The sequence below is a fragment of the Macaca thibetana genome, chromosome 11, assembly GCF_024542745.1.
Source record: "Macaca thibetana thibetana isolate TM-01 chromosome 11, ASM2454274v1, whole genome shotgun sequence".
Taxonomy (NCBI): domain Eukaryota; kingdom Metazoa; phylum Chordata; class Mammalia; order Primates; family Cercopithecidae; genus Macaca; species Macaca thibetana.
Window position 1 is genome coordinate 92,328,447 of NC_065588.1, and position 16,397 is coordinate 92,344,843.

General features: G+C 41.7%; 2 protein-coding genes and 1 long non-coding RNA gene across 4 annotated transcripts in view; 1 reads left to right on the forward strand and 2 right to left on the reverse strand.

Moving 5' to 3' along the window:
- Positions 1 to 4,779, reverse strand: part of HAL (histidine ammonia-lyase) — a 28,061-nt gene extending 23,282 nt beyond the window's left edge. The window contains exons 1-9 of the mRNA XM_050747161.1: positions 4,666 to 4,779; positions 4,090 to 4,417; positions 3,358 to 3,418; positions 3,224 to 3,251; positions 2,540 to 2,614; positions 2,379 to 2,451; positions 2,224 to 2,290; positions 1,903 to 1,940; positions 1,124 to 1,249 (exon numbers count right to left, since the gene is read on the reverse strand). Of these exons, the coding sequence (XP_050603118.1) occupies positions 1,124 to 1,249; positions 1,903 to 1,940; positions 2,224 to 2,290; positions 2,379 to 2,451; positions 2,540 to 2,614; positions 3,224 to 3,251; positions 3,358 to 3,418; positions 4,090 to 4,336 (715 nt within the window). The 5' untranslated portion in view covers positions 4,337 to 4,417; positions 4,666 to 4,779. The remainder of the gene's footprint in view (positions 1 to 1,123; positions 1,250 to 1,902; positions 1,941 to 2,223; positions 2,291 to 2,378; positions 2,452 to 2,539; positions 2,615 to 3,223; positions 3,252 to 3,357; positions 3,419 to 4,089; positions 4,418 to 4,665) is intronic.
- LOC126930317 (uncharacterized) overlaps positions 1 to 16,397 on the forward strand; it is a 590,715-nt gene that overhangs the window by 527,264 nt on the left and 47,054 nt on the right. The window lies entirely within an intron of this gene.
- The window catches only part of LTA4H (leukotriene A4 hydrolase), a 35,245-nt gene continuing 28,046 nt past the window's right edge, over positions 9,199 to 16,397 (reverse strand). Inside the window, exons 16-19 of one of the 2 annotated variants that reach the window (XM_050747166.1) lie at positions 14,553 to 14,648; positions 12,135 to 12,217; positions 11,360 to 11,464; positions 9,199 to 9,475 (exon numbers count right to left, since the gene is read on the reverse strand). In XM_050747166.1, the coding sequence (XP_050603123.1) occupies positions 9,358 to 9,475; positions 11,360 to 11,464; positions 12,135 to 12,217; positions 14,553 to 14,648 (402 nt within the window). In that variant the 3' untranslated portion in view covers positions 9,199 to 9,357. Of the gene's footprint in view, positions 9,476 to 11,359; positions 11,465 to 12,134; positions 12,218 to 14,552; positions 14,649 to 16,397 lie in introns of those variants that run through there. The other variant, XM_050747167.1, reaches the window with a different exon arrangement.

Consider the following 16,397-nt stretch of genomic DNA (forward strand, 5'->3'; position numbering starts at 1 on the left):
AATTCCCAAAAAGTTACCAAAAAAGAGGCTTCATTTTTCTGATATAAAATCAGATTCCTGACAGCAGCATTTTTTCCAACTGTTAAATAATATCAGTTGGGTATGGGAGTGCCATCCACAGACCAGCTTCTGGCTCAAGTTCACACTGGGGAACTCTCAGAGGTACCTTAGACTCACCCATAAAGTGGGTTTAAGGTTGGAGTGCTACTGTCTGGGATTTTAGGGCTATATAGTATGGCAGACCAAGGTAAGAGTACAAGTAGGTGTTGGAATCACTACTAGTCTGTTCAGCACAGCCCTGTGGACAACAGACTGTTCATTCAAATTGCTCTCCACTCATTGGCATATCCTATTTATGTGCCACTTGCGTCTATAACATGGAAACTCAATATGTTTTGCTCCTTGTGACTGCCTCAGCTCTGCTTCTCTTCCCTTTCCTTTGCCTCAAAGAGTTCTGAGTCTCCACTGACCTAGAAGGCTTGTCCTGACCTGTGAGAAGGGACAATACCTCCAACCACTGCAAATCTGGTTTCCACATTAGAATTTTCCTAACGAAGAAGAAAGCTCTAGAGTTGAGTTCCATCATATCCTGCCACTACATGGCTTCTTGATTACAAAGGAGTCATTAACCTCTTTGCATGTCTGTTCTACCCTTGCAAGAAGTTGGATTTTAGTGTGCAAGTCTGGCCATCACCTGGGGGACATTACGATTTCAGATTCCCAGGCACCAACCAGAACTACTGAATTGGCCTTTGGGATGGACATCTATATCATTATGCAATTTTTCTAACCATATTCATGTACCACTTAATCCAAGGTTCTTCTAGGTAGGCTTGAATGTAAGGGCAGACTTAAGGGTCCTGTTCTAGTCTTGAAAATGACAAATACTAGGGAAAGGGTCTTGCAGAATAAGTTAAAGTTCACAGGAGTAAGCATCTCTGATCGACTTTCTCCTCTTCCCCCGTCTAACTATCCTTCTTTTTGCCAAGCGCATTTCTCACTCATTTCAATTATTTCATGTCTTCTTATCTCAGGTGATTCCTCAGCAACTGGCCAATCAAGTCTACCCTGTGGTACACGCCCAGCCTCCACAGAGGTTCCATCTGGGGAGCCATTGCATTACCATTAAACATTTCAATAACTTGTTTGAGGGTCTCCAGGGAAATGCCACTGTATCCTTTGGCTAAGACATTGATCCTTAAAGCCAAGAGCATCCGACACCTTTCAGGAATTAGTGGTTTCCCAACACCTACAAAACAGAATTGATGTTTTCTCCAAGAAAAGCAAACTCCTTTCTATCTCCTGACAACCTACCTCCTTCCCTCCCTCCCTCAAATCTTTCCCATATGTAGCCCAGCCTGCTATTACCTTCTCCTCTCGGCTCAGGTAGTTGGACTGCTCTCCCTCCTGCCTGTCTGACTTGTCCAAGCCCCATCTTCCTGACAAAGGTGAAGACCCCAGTTTTGCCTTCTCAATTCCCCTTTTCGGGACGCTTCAGTGAACCCCTGACCTCCCACTCACCTTTAGAATAGCATCCAGAGTCCTTAGCACAACTTCTTTACCATTTGAAGGGTGCTGATTGGTGACAGTCTTTCCCATCTCACTGTGCCCATCCTAACTCAATCTCTGAGTTCCAGGCTTTATTTCCTTCCCTGAATGCAACACTCTTTCCACGGCATGGGACATGTGTTCTCGTACCAACCCTATCCCTCCACCTGGCCCACTTCTTTTTCTGAGGCTCAGCTGATTCTTTCTGCATCCCTTCCCACCTCAGCACCTAGTTCTTGAAATGCTGTTTTGAGAAACTAGCTTTTTGTGACTATAACTGGATGACTCACACTGTGCTGTGCTTTATTCATCTAATCACACAAGATCCAGGAGGTACTCAACGCTTTGACTTACCTGAAGAATGCGAGCGTACTAAGTTGACTTGAAGCTCCCTGCAAGAGAAAGGTAAAAATCCTCTTAGATACACTGCAGTGAGAAAATGTTCCCTCAGCTGGGAAAATGAAGGGAATCATGGTCAAATCCTTGGAGGGACAGAAGGAAGGCAATAGGAGAAACCAGTCAGCCTGGGTTTTCAATACCAACTCACATGCAAGTTAACCCAAGCCTCATTCTCTCATCTGCAAATTGGGGCAAATGCGAATTATTTCCCTTGCTGAAAAATATTTCAAAGATGGGGGTAGGTGGAACATGAACATATGTGTGATTTAAACTTACTGTAGCTTATTGATAGGTATTACAGTTCTAGCAAATTTCCCGAAACCTGTAGTAATACCATAAACAACTAGAATAAAAAGAGACATTATACAATTAGATGCAGGGATTTTTGTTTGTTTATAAAAAATATTTATAACATAAAGATAAAAGGATACCTGTTTTCTCTTCTATGATGCTATCTATGACCTCCCTGGATTTCTGCACCCTCTTCTCAGCGGTTGGGGTGAGCTAGGAGAATGTTGATCAGAACTGAGCACGCTAAAGTCTTCCACAGGCAGCAAAAACAGCCAGACATCTTTCCCCTCCCTCCCCATACCTTTATTTTGTAGTGTCCCTTTCCCAAGTTGACCAGATCCTCTGTGGTCAGACTGTCTCCATCTAAGTCGATGTACTACACAAAAGAAGGGGATCTCAGTGAGTCTGAACAGCTTCATTATTCTAACCAGAGTAGTGACACCTCCGACAGAACCGAACTGACACTTCAGAGATCTGATCACCACATGAAACAGGAACATGCTAAATAAAAAGGCAGCTTGCATAAGAGGAGGCTGAGTGGTGCAAAAGCATAATGCCTTTCCAAGCGCCCTTTCCCTACTACAGAGCTGGATAAAGCCCTGTGGGTGGGTGGTTGGTTGGTTTGAGACAGAGTCTCCAGCCCAGGCTGGAGTGCAGTAGTACAATCATGGCTCACTGCAACCTCCACCTCCTGGGTTCAAGTGAATCTCGTGCCTCAGCCTCCCAAGTAGCTGGGATTACAGGTGCCCACCACCATACCTGGCTAATTTTTGTATTTTTGGTAGAGATGGGGTTTCACCATGTTGGCCAGGCTGGTTCTGCCCACCTCAGCCGCCCAAAGTGCTGGGACTACAGACATGAGTCACTGCTCCCGGCCAGCCTTGTTCTAATTGACAGTGTTTACTCAGAAGTTGTACTGGCTTTCCTCCCTCTTAAATAAGGAGCCTTAATTTTCTGAAGAAAAGGAAAGTGGTTTGAAGCTTACCTTTTCAGGTTCCCGGTATTTGCTGTATCTGTATCCAGGTAAAGGAATATATAGGGTGGTGTGGAAAAACCCCAGCCCCACCATATGCAGGAGCCGCCCCCAGAGCAGACCAAAGAGCCTGTGGGAAAGGATACAGATAAACTCCTTCTGGTTGAGATGGAATGAAGTCAGGAGACATGGCATCACCCTCTATAACTAAAACAAGAATGCACGGGGACTCATTACAAACCACATTGTACAGCCGTATTCCCCCTAATAAACCAAGGAAGGGCCCATCATTGGCCCATGAATTATATAGAAATGGCTGCTTTAAAACCACTTCAGATGGCTTCATGTGGTCTTAGCATCTTTATGTAGGAGGAGAGCAAAAAGCAGAGAGGTAGGTGTCAGGGCAGAGACCAGGGGTTTAGATGAAAGTTCAAGACGGAATTCCACTTCCATCCCCATTCCCAGCTTTATTTTCTTTTAAATCTGAACTGATGCTGTGCTGCTGGCCTCCAGTGTGGGGGTAGTGGTGGATTCTTTTGAAAGGCAAAAGGACCTTCAAAATCCCACTGCAAAGGGATTCAGACCTGCAGCCTTGAGTATCGGTCTAGTCTTTGTTATTTATTAGCTGCTGGAGTCTGGGTAAGTTACTTCCTCTCTGATTTCTCCATGGCTATCAGAGGTGGAGGAGAATCCTACCCATCTCACAGGGTTGTGTGAGGACTTAAGATCCCCAGAAGTGTGGCAAGTGCCTGCACAGAGCCAGCCTCGGCAAGCCTGACCTCTCCCTATCATTTTCCCTGAGGCGGGGGTTCAATGCTGCAAGGACTAAGCCAGGACCAAACCACACCCGTTCGCGGCCCTCTCCTGCAGCCACTCACCCACTTCCACGAATTCGTTGTCCTCTAGGGCCACTTCAAGCCGGTCCCCATTGTCCAGCAGGCCCAGGCCCTTGCAGCGGCGCACAAGGAAGTGCACATCATCCACGGAGGCGAAGCCACCATTGTCAGGCTTATTCTTGATATAGCGCCTCACCGCCTCTCGGCCCAGCCAGCCCACAGTGAGCTGCGCGTCCTGGCAGGGCACTGCCAGCCATTCCCCACGGACATGCACCGTGTACCTGGGCATAGCTCTGCTGCAGCCTGAGGTCCTCAGCTGGTCACAGGAGGGGAGAGCTTTAAGCAGGAGTGGCTACTGGGATGTGTTCAGCTGGAAGGACGAGAATAGACTTTCAAAACACTCCCCGTCCTTCGCCTTTACTCATTCATGCATTGGGCAAATATTTATTGAGGTATTGAGGTACCCGCTGTCCCTTTGGTTTTTGTAGCCTAGTAGGGGCAGGAGCAGGGGATGCAGGCAGGTGAGCCTCCTGTCCACCTTCCATCCAGACCTGCCGCCAGAAAGGCCTGGGGTCTTCTACCCTGGGAGGTGCTGTTCTTGTCCCTGATGGCACCTACCTGCTGCTGGCCCCCTTTCTTCAGGGTCCCCAATTTCTGTCTCTGCTCTCGTTTCTGTCTGTGTACTCTGCCATTAAGGGCAGCTTATAAACACCATGTTCCTGTCTTTATCTTAAGTTACTCAACTGTAAAATGTGTCCTGCTGGCCAACTGTGACACCAGGAGTGTGGCAATCATTACTCATTTGTTTATTTCACAAACATGTATTGAGCAACTGCTTCCTGTCACCAGTAAGGTTTTCTGAAGTTTTCTTTCCACCAGGGAAGACTGCAAAGGCCAGAGATCATTTTCACAACTGAAGGTTGTCATCTGGGCAAATGAACCACCCTGACTTGGAGATTAGGGTCTCAGACAGCCATGGATGTCAGACTCCAGCTCCACTACTTATTAGCCTTGATTAGGTGACTATTACCCTCTATTTCCTTATCAGAAGGGCGAACTGCCTCCCTCCAGTATGTGCAGGATTTACGTGTGATCAAATCCTGGCTCTGCCATTTGCTAAGTGTACGACTTGTGGGCAAGTGATTTGACTTCTCTGGGCCTCAGTTGTCTCATCTGTAAAATGAAGATAATGATAATGATAGTATCTTTGTCAAAGGGCTGTTGGGAGGATGAAGTCAGTTCGTATTTGTAAAACCCTCAATGCAGCACCTGGCATGGTGGAAATGTTATAGAAGTGTCTGTGATTACTAGTATCTGGACACCAATACTCCGTGGAACTATAATGCTTTATAAATGTTCTGTATGAATTATATAGCTATAATGTTCCACAAATGGTCTTTCATCTTGGCACATGGATATCCCTCACCCAATTAAGCTTCTTCACCACAGAGAACTGCTCCCTGCACCCACCTCATTACCACTGGTATTAAGGAACTCTGGATAGCATGATTAAAGCATCAAAGACATGCGGATGCTATTTTGACTAAGCAGCGTTTTCATCGTAAGCCACTTTTCAGAGATTTGATTATTGCCCTAGAAAAATCCTAAAAAGTCTATTTCCACTAAATCAGACTTCTGTTGGGAAGAGAGACACGGTGGCTCACGAAAAACACCCAAACTCATACCCAGAGTCCCTCTCATCCGCTGACAGCTTCCCAGGAAGCACACAAATAGCTACCCTGCCTTGAGCCTTATTGAAACTTGCTCTTCAGCTACCCACACCATTGCTGCACCCTGAAATTTGTCATGACCTGAATTTGACACACTTAAGAAATCTGAAATTCCAATATTCCACCTTCTGACCACAACCTTCCAGCTGCCCCCTTCCTTTAGTCACCGCCAGCCTTGGACCTGACCTCCAGTCAGTCCCTTCGTCCCTCCACTTCCCACCAGCATCCTCACTTACTTTCCTAGGAAGCTGGTCCCCTAGTTGCTCTCACTGGACCACTCTTTCTTAAGCACTCTGAGATTCCTTTGCATCCCTAAACCTGTGTCTACACTTGGAGTAACACCCATCCCCTTAGTCATCACAAAAAACAGCCATCTCTTGGGAGGATTGCTTAAGCCTAGGAGGCTGACGCTGCAATGAGTTATGATCGTACAACTGTACTCCAGCCTGGACAAGAGCAAGACCCTGTTTAAAATTTAAAAAAGAAACTGCCATATCTATTCACCCAGGCAGAAGACACTGCTAGAGAAAGTCCTGTGATCACGTAGACTGATGGTATTGCCGTCTTATTCTGTCCACCCCACAGTGACTTTCCAAAATTTTGACCCCTCTGCCAGGACCTTCTCAACATCCACCTCCTCTAATTCTCAGAGGGAGACCTTACCTCCCACATCTGTAAGAAAACTGAGGCCTGCACATGTGAACCATCTTAACCTTCCGTCCCCCTCCATTCATTCCTTGACTCATTTAACAAAGATTTTTTCAACACCTGTTATGTAACAAGCTCTATGCGAGGTGCTGGGGATGAAATAAGTAACAAACACACTCTACCTTCATGGTGCTTACTGTCTGGTGATGGATAAAGCTGTATAAAGATGACTAATAAGAGGTCTAACTATCCTCATGCTGCAAGAAAACCCAAACTCCTGTGTGCCCCAGTTGACAGTCACTGCTGAGTCCAGCTTCTGAGTAATTTCAGCCCAGACATCAGACTAGTGAGGGAAGGAGCTTGCAGATGATACCAGCTCCCAGCCATATAAGTCACCCCCAGCAGTTTGAGGATTCTAAACTCAGGCCCTACGCATTGTGGAGCAGAGACTTCCATGTTATTCTTTCTCCGGGAACACACTTTCCAACTTCCTTTGCCTGGCTAGATCTTTCTTACTTCTTACGCCTGTTTAGGCCTTTCTTCTCCAGGAAGCATTCCCTAAATTCTTGGGTTGGGTTAAGTGGCCCTTCTCTGGGATGCCTTGGCATAGCTCTTCTTTAGTATTCTAGAAATTACTTGTCTGTGTTCATCTATAATTACGTATATATCCGACCTGGCACAAAGACACTTAGCAAGTGCTTACTAGCTGAACTGAAGAAATGTGAAATGCACTGAGCTGGCCCGTAGGTAAACCAGCAAGAAGGATTAAGTTTGTCTTTAGCGCCCTCTACCTTCTTCACAGAGCCCTTCCACACTACCCCATCAAGCATCCCTTGTCCCAATTCACTTTCAGTATCACTAAGTGATAACTAAAAATGACATTAACTTAGAGCTTGTCTTGTAAGCTCATAGGGCAGAAGCCTTTAAGAGCAGTATTTGGGTAAATGGATTTGCTCAAGTCTAATCTTAGAACGTGATCTTATGCCAGTGATTGGAGCTGAACTCCGTTCTCTGTATTCCTGACAAGGAAGACAAGTGAGAACAGAGCCTGGAGAAAGAATCACCCTGCAGTGTAGATAAGTGACCAAGAGGACAGAACGAGGCGGGCAGATGGCTTGAGCGCAGGAGTTCGAGACCAGCCTGGGCAATGTGGCCAAACTCTTGTCTCTACGAAACAAAACAAAAATTAGCCAGACATGGTGTTGCATGCCTGTAGTCTCAGCTACGCCAGAGGCTGAGGTGGGAGAATGGCTTGAACCCAGGAGGCTGATGCTGCAGTGAGCTGTGGTCATGCCACTGCACTCCAGCCTGGGTGATGGAGTGACACCTTGTCTCAAAACAAAACAAAACTAAACTGCTAGGGAGAGTGAGAGCCAGGGAGAAGTCAGGATTCTGGGAATAGGCAGGAATATGTCTCTTCCATACCTGCCCCACGTTGGGTGTTCCCTCCTATTGTAACTTTAGTGACTGCATTAGCACTTTGAGGGATTGGACACCGCCCCCTGCCCCCACCCCATGCCAACAATTATACTCTTAAGACACCATTCCTCTTACACAATGTATTTGACCGTATCAGTGGACCCAACCCGGGTCAGAGTCTCACCTCTGGGAATTTGGAATTGCGATAGCCTCTCCCTGTCGTCAGAGCTATTTGCAACAGTAAAGCTGGAGAGTGGCCAGCCTGTATGTGGACTAGAGAGGCAGAAGTGAGGGACAATGGTGCTGCAGGCCTGGGCAGACCCCTTCTGTCCATCCCAGGTTCTGATAATCTCCCCGTACCTTGTATCCTTAAAATAATCTTCCTTTTCCCTTTATGACTTCTGGTCACTTAGATTGCTGTTACTTTCAATCAAAGAATTCTAACACAGCTATGGTTCTAATTAATTCTAACTAATAGAGCTAATACACTAATAATTCTACCTAATACAGCTATGTGTGCTGAGGTGCCCTGGGGCACTATGTTGCATTGGCAGGGGCGCTTTGTTATGTTTTTTATTTGGTTCAAGTTATTTTGTTGTCTTTGAACAGACTGTCAGAGGGATGGGAAGGACCGGTGCTCAGGGTGGCCATCTGACCCCTGATGGACAGGAGACCAGGACAAGCCCACTGGATGAGCCGGAGGGGTCCAGAAGGAGGGAGTTGAGAGTTCCCACTAAGGTTGACACATTCTGGTAAGGAGTTCATCTGCTGTCCACCAGGTAGGTGGTGTGCAAATACAACTGAGCATTCATGTTTAAGGGTTTTTTTTATTTTTTATTTTTCAACGCAAAGTCTCCCTCTGTTGTCCAGGCTGGAGTGCAATGGCGCCATCTTGCCTCACTACAACCTCAGCCTCCCAGGTTAAAGTGATTCCCCTCCCTCAGCCTCCTGGGTAGCTGGAATTACAGTCGTGCCACCATGCCCAGCTAATTTTTGTATTTTTAGTAGAGACGGGGTTTCACCATGTTGGCCAGCCAGGCTGGTCTCAAACTCCTGACCTCAGGTGATCCACCTGCCTCAGCCTCCCAGAGTGTGGGATTACAGGCATGAGCCACCGCATTCAGCCTCATGTTTAAGGTTATTTAAAAAGCAAAGCAAAATCCTAATCATGTTGAATTTTTGAATCTGCAGCAGATTCAAATTAATGAATTTAAATCATATATCAGGTAAAATACTACCTTGACATATTTTGTGATCATACTGGGAGAAAATTAATATAAAGCTAATTTAAAATCTTTAAATTTGTAAATCAAAAGATTAAACCTTGTTAAAATTTACAAAGAATATGCCACTATAAGAAGAAGTACCTCAACTTTATTTTAGTAAAATCACCAACAAAACAATAAAAAGTCAAAACTAAAAAGACAGTTTTAATTGTGAGCTGAAGTTTTATATTTCTTTACGAATTCCGTTTAAAAAAGAGAAATCTCTAAAATCATTGATAGGCAGGTCTTTAATCCACTTTTAAGTCTTTCCCCACCAGCATTGCAGTCACGGGATGCATGCTTGCTTTGTGCTCTTGGTAGGTTCGGACGGCTTGATCATGGGATTTGTCAAAGGCAGTAAGATCCCTGCCAAAAAAGAAAAAATTGAAAAGAAAGAAAGGCAAGAAAGAGACAGAAGAGGAGAAAGGGAGGGAAGAAAGAAAGGAGGGAAGGGGTTCAGAGGAGGGGAAAAGGAAAGGAGAAAGAGAATAAGAACATAAGTCAATACCCAAGATTAAATTAAAGGATGTCAGCAGGGGTGACAGCCAATGTCACCCAAATAAGGTACCAGTCCCAGCCAATCAGATGGGTATGGTCCTGCCACAGGGTCCCAGAGGCCTCCTTCTGTACCAGAGACTGGCCCTTATACTGGCAGATCAGACATTTTGCAGCGAGTTACAGGGAAGGGCTAGAGTGGCTGGGACCAGTGGCTATTTACCAAGCAGCATGGAAGTATTTTATTATTTGAACAGTGTCCTCTAATCTACTGGCTAAATATCGGCCCAGTATGTGAGACTGTGCCTCAAAGGCTTTCTTTCTAAAAACTGCTTTAAAAAAATTTTTTTAATCAAGATTTTAAGAGTATGAAAACACTAAATTTATAAATAGAATTTCTGAAAACTTCAAATAATTGAGAGTAAAAATCCTGATCACAGTGAAATAATAAATAATAAATACATAAATAAACAATAAATAAATAATAAATACACTAAACAGGACCTACCATACAAAAGGTAGGACTAGTCATTTTTAATGTTAACTACTATAAACATCATAAAACAGAAATATTTATTTTTCCCACAAAAGCTGTATTCTTATTTATTTTATTCATTTTTTTTTTTTGAGACAGAGTCTTCCACTGTCACTCGGGCTGGAGGGGATGGAGTGCAATGGCGCAATCTCGCTCACTGCAACCTCCGCCTCCCAGGTTCAAGCGATTCTCCTGCCTCAGTCTCCCAAGTAACTAGGATTATAGGCACCAGCCACCACACCTGGCTAATTTTTTGTATTTTTAGTGGAGATGGGGTTTTACTATATTGGCCAGGCTGGTCTCAAACTCCTGACCTCGTGATCTGCCTGCCTTGGCCTCCCAAAGTGCTGGGATTACAGGCGTGAGCCACCGCGCCCAGCCCAAGTATACTCTTATTTAAAAACCTATTTAAAGTATACTTGACTCAATTCAAAGCTAGATGGGTTTTAATTATGGAAAGCATATAAAATATACTTAAAAATTAATTTTGTGGTCACATCAAAAAAGAGATAATGACTTATTTTGCCAAGTTTTATGATATTATTATTATATTGCCATCACTTTTGATGGCCAAAACTACAATTACTTTTGCACCAATCTAAATACTTGTGAAGTAAATGAAAAGCAAACAAAAGTAATCATGGATATTTATGGAATGATTTTTTTTCCCAGAATTTGGACAAAATTCATAGATAAAGAACTTCACTGAGATATTCTTTTTTTTTTTTCTTGAGATATTCTTAACTTGTATCTTGCTGTCAAGATACAACTTATCCCCCCCTTACCAAGCATTCCTTTACTATGTCAAGCAACCTACCTTTGACCTCTATGCAACATTTGAACACAAAACAGTTAGCTTTATCTGCTTATTTCTCCTTACATTTAACTTCAGACTCTCTTTCTTGCCTATACCTACCTACCAACTGTCTTCTAGTTGCCTTTAAAAATCTTTGTGTATATAAGCCTATCTTTGATTTATTTCCATTTCATCAGTGTCTAACTCTATTTGGCTCAAAATAGGTAATCCATATATAATGTTTCTAAAAAAAGGAATGAAATTATTTCAAATTTCAACTATTTGTAAGTGTGAATCCCTATTCCAAAATTATATTGATAAACTTTAACAAAAAATATCTGCCATATAGATTATGTTTAAACATTTGAGAGTTTTCTTCCTATTTCTTAGATGAATTCAAAGCACAGTCTGAGTGGGTTCTTACTTGAATAAGGGCCGGGTAAACTTCATTCTCCCTTGTTCAGTTGCCATCTTTAGTGCCAAAGGAATTGCGTCCTCCCACTTGGATTGAATGCAGAGCCGCAGCCATCTAAAAGGAGGATTTAGGGGGAGCATGGGGTAGAAAATGAGGAAGGGGCAGGACATGACAGGTATATCTTAATATTACTTCTGTAGTGATGAATAACCCCACTATAGTTATACTGTACACCACTTTATGGTATGTCTTGATTCTGAGACTCTCAAATCCTTATATATACAATTTAATAATTGGTGAAGAGAAAGAAGAGGAGCCAGTTCTTGAAAAAGATCATATATTTTAAAAGGTCTGGATCAGTAGGTGCTCACATACCTTGTAAATGCAATTTCTGAAGGAATTAAACTTTGGTTTAAGCCTCACATTACAAATTTGAATTAAGAAAGATTAACATATAATAGAATAAAATATTTCTAACTATTCCCATTTCAAAGTAGATTTAGTTGGTTGTGGAGAAAGCCTATTTACCACGGAATCCTTCATTCTAATTTTTTTTTTCTTTTAAGGTAAGAGAGGTTTAGAGCAAAGTCTAATGAAAAGATTAATACTATCAGCTTACACATTGCAACTATTCCTTAAATATCACTATAAGTATTTACACAGAAGCAGTCAGTTTGACAAGGACTTCTCAAGACTCAATATGTCTCATACTCTGCATTCCCTTTCTCCACCTTTCAAAGGAATTTTCTGCTTTCTTCCACAGAGACAAGTTAAAATGATGTACCTGAATCGTATTTCAGAATTGTTAATGGCATTGAAGTTGTACACCTCTTGCATTCGCTTTATGTGCCCCAATGGAAGAGGTGCCTAAGAGCAAAATAAAGAAGTATACCGTATCATTTCAACAGGATTCCTTGGAAGAAAGGAGCTGGAGAGAAATGCATAGCCAGATTAAAATCCTAAATATTTCATAATATAGAAATAAATTAGATAAAAATAAAAGAAACAAATTGCACACTAAAGTAAATTCTGTGCAAACTTATTCTGGATGAGGATATTCTACTGGGAGCACAGGGATAATTTACTTTGTGAAATACTCAGAATTAAATGAGAATTGCTCTTCTTAGACTTTTTAGCATGTATAAATATTATCTTTCAGACTTTTCCTAGACTTTTTCTAGTTATTCTCCATACCTTATATATCTTAAATGCATTCCATTCTCCAGATTAAATCATAGTTCCTTAATTTTTTGCCTGATTCCCCCTAGCTTTATCTTTGTATATTTCCCCTGAAATCCCTCTCAAATTATCTACATCCCTAGCACTTCTTAAATGTTGGTATTATAGACCTCTTTGGGAATCTGATGAATAATGTGGACTCTTTCCGTAGGGGTGAAAATATACTTACTACACGAATACAAACTTCTGTATACAATTTCAGGGGTTTCATAAGCATCCTATCCCTACCTTAACTCACCCTAAAAGGGAGGACAAATTTGGGTGAAGGAAAGAAAAAAGATGAGTTCAGTTTGGACAAGCAGAGAGTTTGCAGTGCCTGTGAGTACAGGCAGAGGTGCCTCTAGGTAGATAACTCTCCCCTCCAACCACGACCTCCTTACCTTACAGGACTCCACGCTCACTAACCATCTGTGCTCTCATGAACTACTAACCCTGATGCAAATAATTTAGTCCATTAGCCCCTTATGGACACATGCAACTCCAAGTCCACCCTGGTAGACCAACTGGTTAAGGTCATCTCCAAGGCTCCCCGACTTGCCCTAAGTTTTGCCATACCCATTCCAGAATCACCCTACCATGTTCTCTCTGTGACCCTAGGCCACCCACCAGTGGTAGAGCAATTTATGAAACCATGATGATCCGATGCACTAAAAATAGATTCCCTCTTACTTTGATGTGGCCCTTGTTGCCTCAAAATCCTATTCCTAATTTTTGCATCAATTCCACAGGAAATTCCGCTCCAAATCTTCCTTCTCAAGGTGCTTAGACTGAAGACTTCCCTTTCATAGAAGTCTTTAAAATCCAGTCATTGGTTTATCTCAAAATGTAGCATCTCCTTTCGGTTTCTTCTATTCTTTCAATTTTCTAGATTCAAAACCTTAAAATCTGCAGGATTCTTTACTGTGAACCCCTATATCCCATCAGTCATAGAGCTCTGTGCTTTCACCTTATGTAACCTCTTTCTCACGTCTCGTTCTCTCCTCTCCCTGCAACTCACTCTCTCAAGTCCAGTACTCCTGCCAGTCTCCCAACTAGTAACTTCACCACCATGCAGCCTTCATGGCCCCAGATTAGTTTTCACAACCCAGCATTTCATCCTGATCAGTGTAAGATCTAAAATTTCTTAGCTTAGCATTCAAGAGTCATCACATCTGGTTCTACTAGCTTTTCTAGTGTTACCTTCACTGACTTCCTTACTCAGTGCTACTGTTTACTCCAGCAATGCTGCAGACGAATTCCAGCCCTTGCTGCTCCTTCCACCTTGAATTTCTACCTCCTGCTAGCCCTAGGGGTGCAAATCAAGTCTCCTCCAAAATTCCCTCTCTGATGCCCCCAGTTGGAAGAGAGTCTTTCACTAATTAAGTTTTTCCAAATGACACCTAAAGTATACCTCCTTTTATTGCTAATTTAAAAATAAAATTTACGAGATGGAGTTTCACTCTGTTGCTCAGGCTGGAGTAGATGGGTGTGATCTCAGCTCGCTGCAACCTCTGACTCCCAGTCCAAGTGATTCTCCTGCCTCAGCCTCCCAAGTAGCTGGGATTACAGGCACCTGCCACCATGCCCAGCTAATTTTTGTATTTTTAGTAGAGACGAGATTTCACCATGTTGGCCAGGCTGGTCTCGAACTCCTGACTTCAAGTGATCCGCCCGCCTTGGCCTCCCAAAGTGCTGGGATTACAGATGTGAGCCACCGCGCCTGGCTTATTGCTAAATTTTGCATGTGTTCCCCTTCCTACAAGACTATAAGCTATTTGAAGATAAGGTATATCCTTTCTTACATATTTTCATATTTAGCACAATATAAAACACAGTAAGCTTTTTTAAAGAAATGAATGAGTTTTATAAATGATTTTTTCCCCATTAGTTTCCACATTAATAATCTTTTTGCCAAGTTGGGTAGAACATAAATGCTGTGCCTTTCTGTCCATTTTAATTTCTAAGCTTTTGAGCTAGTACTTACCCTCTGGAGCATCTGTGCTAAAAACTCATTCAACTGATGAGAGGAGAGATCTTTCAGGTCTGTGGCATTGAATGAATTTAAATCTTCTTCTTTGGCCTAAAATAAATTTAGCTAGTTATTTTTGTTCAAGTACAATTTAGTAATACTTATTGGTTTATCTAACATACAAGTAAAAATTGAGAAAAAGAACCATATGAATGCATAAGATTATTCAAAATAAATTTATGCCTGAGTTACTTAAGTAATCCTGAGATTGAGTTACTATAATTTAAATAGCTGATATGACTCCTAGAATCTATATTACTTAAGAAAAAGTAGATTATGGGTAGGAAGAGTGGAAGAAACTGTTAACATTCATTGTACCATTTGAGGTATAGAAATTTCCAAAGCAAAGAAACATTTCAAAATGTATGCATGTTGACTAATTTATAGACCAATTCAAAAATGTAAAGAATGAAATTGTGTATTTTTAAATATTACATTAATAAATTCATAAGACCATAAACTAACGTTTTCCTCCATCCCCACATATTGTTTTCCCTACTCAATCTAGAAACCATCTAAGAAAAACAAAAATGAGTCTGCACTTTTCAAATTTGGATTTACTCTCAAAAATCTTTGAGATGATGATTAAGCAATATTAAATAAAGCTGATCAAAATAAGGATTTTAAAATATTTTAAAACTAGTTTTATATTCTTCTAAACTAGGGCTTTTGTTACTTTAAAAGAAATACATGCAAATACTAAAAAATCAAATAGGACAGAAGGAAAAATTCTTTTGGTTTTGCTCCCTGTTTCCAAGTACTACTCCTCAGTAACCAATATTCATAGTTTCTATATATCCTTCCACTAAATTTAATGCATAGGCATATACCCTTTTAAAGAAATATTTTGCATCTTCCCCTCTTCAGAATTCTCCTTAATAGCAATACTTCTTTTCCCTTTACAACTTATCCTTAATATGAGAATGTACAGCTCCAGCTCATTTTCTGTGCAAAACCCTGCAAATCTAAACTATATATTAATTAAGGATATGTTTATGTTGTAAAAACATAAAAAGCAAGAGAATGATAAACCAAAATTCAGGACAATGGTTACCTGGATGGGTCAGCAAGGAGGGTGGAGAAGGGAATAAGATGGGGAGGGATGCTACAGAGGTATCGGCAAGATTTGACTTCTTATGCTAGTGATGCGTCACACAGGTCTTGCTTTACAATTGTTTTTTACACTTAGAAATATGTTATAAATATTCTTTTGCATGTATTTACTATTTAAGACAAATCATTGAGAAATAAAATACATAAGGAAAAGAGTGCACTAGTGAATACAGTGTCCTGAATCTGTTTCTAACACTGCCTGTTTCTACTAATATTGAAGAGTTGATCATTATCCACCTTAACTGCTGGGCCCAAAGGAATATTTGAGCAGAAATTAGTAGCAGTTTTATCTAGCACCAAATAAGCTGGAATACATTTTTCAAACTAAAACAGAGGATTCGAACACACACTGTTAAAAAATCCTGTTTCCCACAGGAATCTCTTATACTTTTCTTCGTGACAAGTTTGTCAACTACACAAAACATAAAGTTCAAGACACAGGTATTATAGAAGAACAAAGCATTATCTGTGGCAAGATGTGTTACCAGACGTCTCTCTTGGACAGAAATAAGCCTTATTTGAAAAAGCACACAATGAAACCATTCCTCCAATATAAACTCAACACTATTCCAGGCCAAGTATTGACAGGTGAAGTATCTATGGACACAACCAGCCTACCTTTCTGATAGGTAGCTACTAGAAGATTTTATTACTTTCTTCCAAAAAAAAAAAAAAAAATTCCGCAAC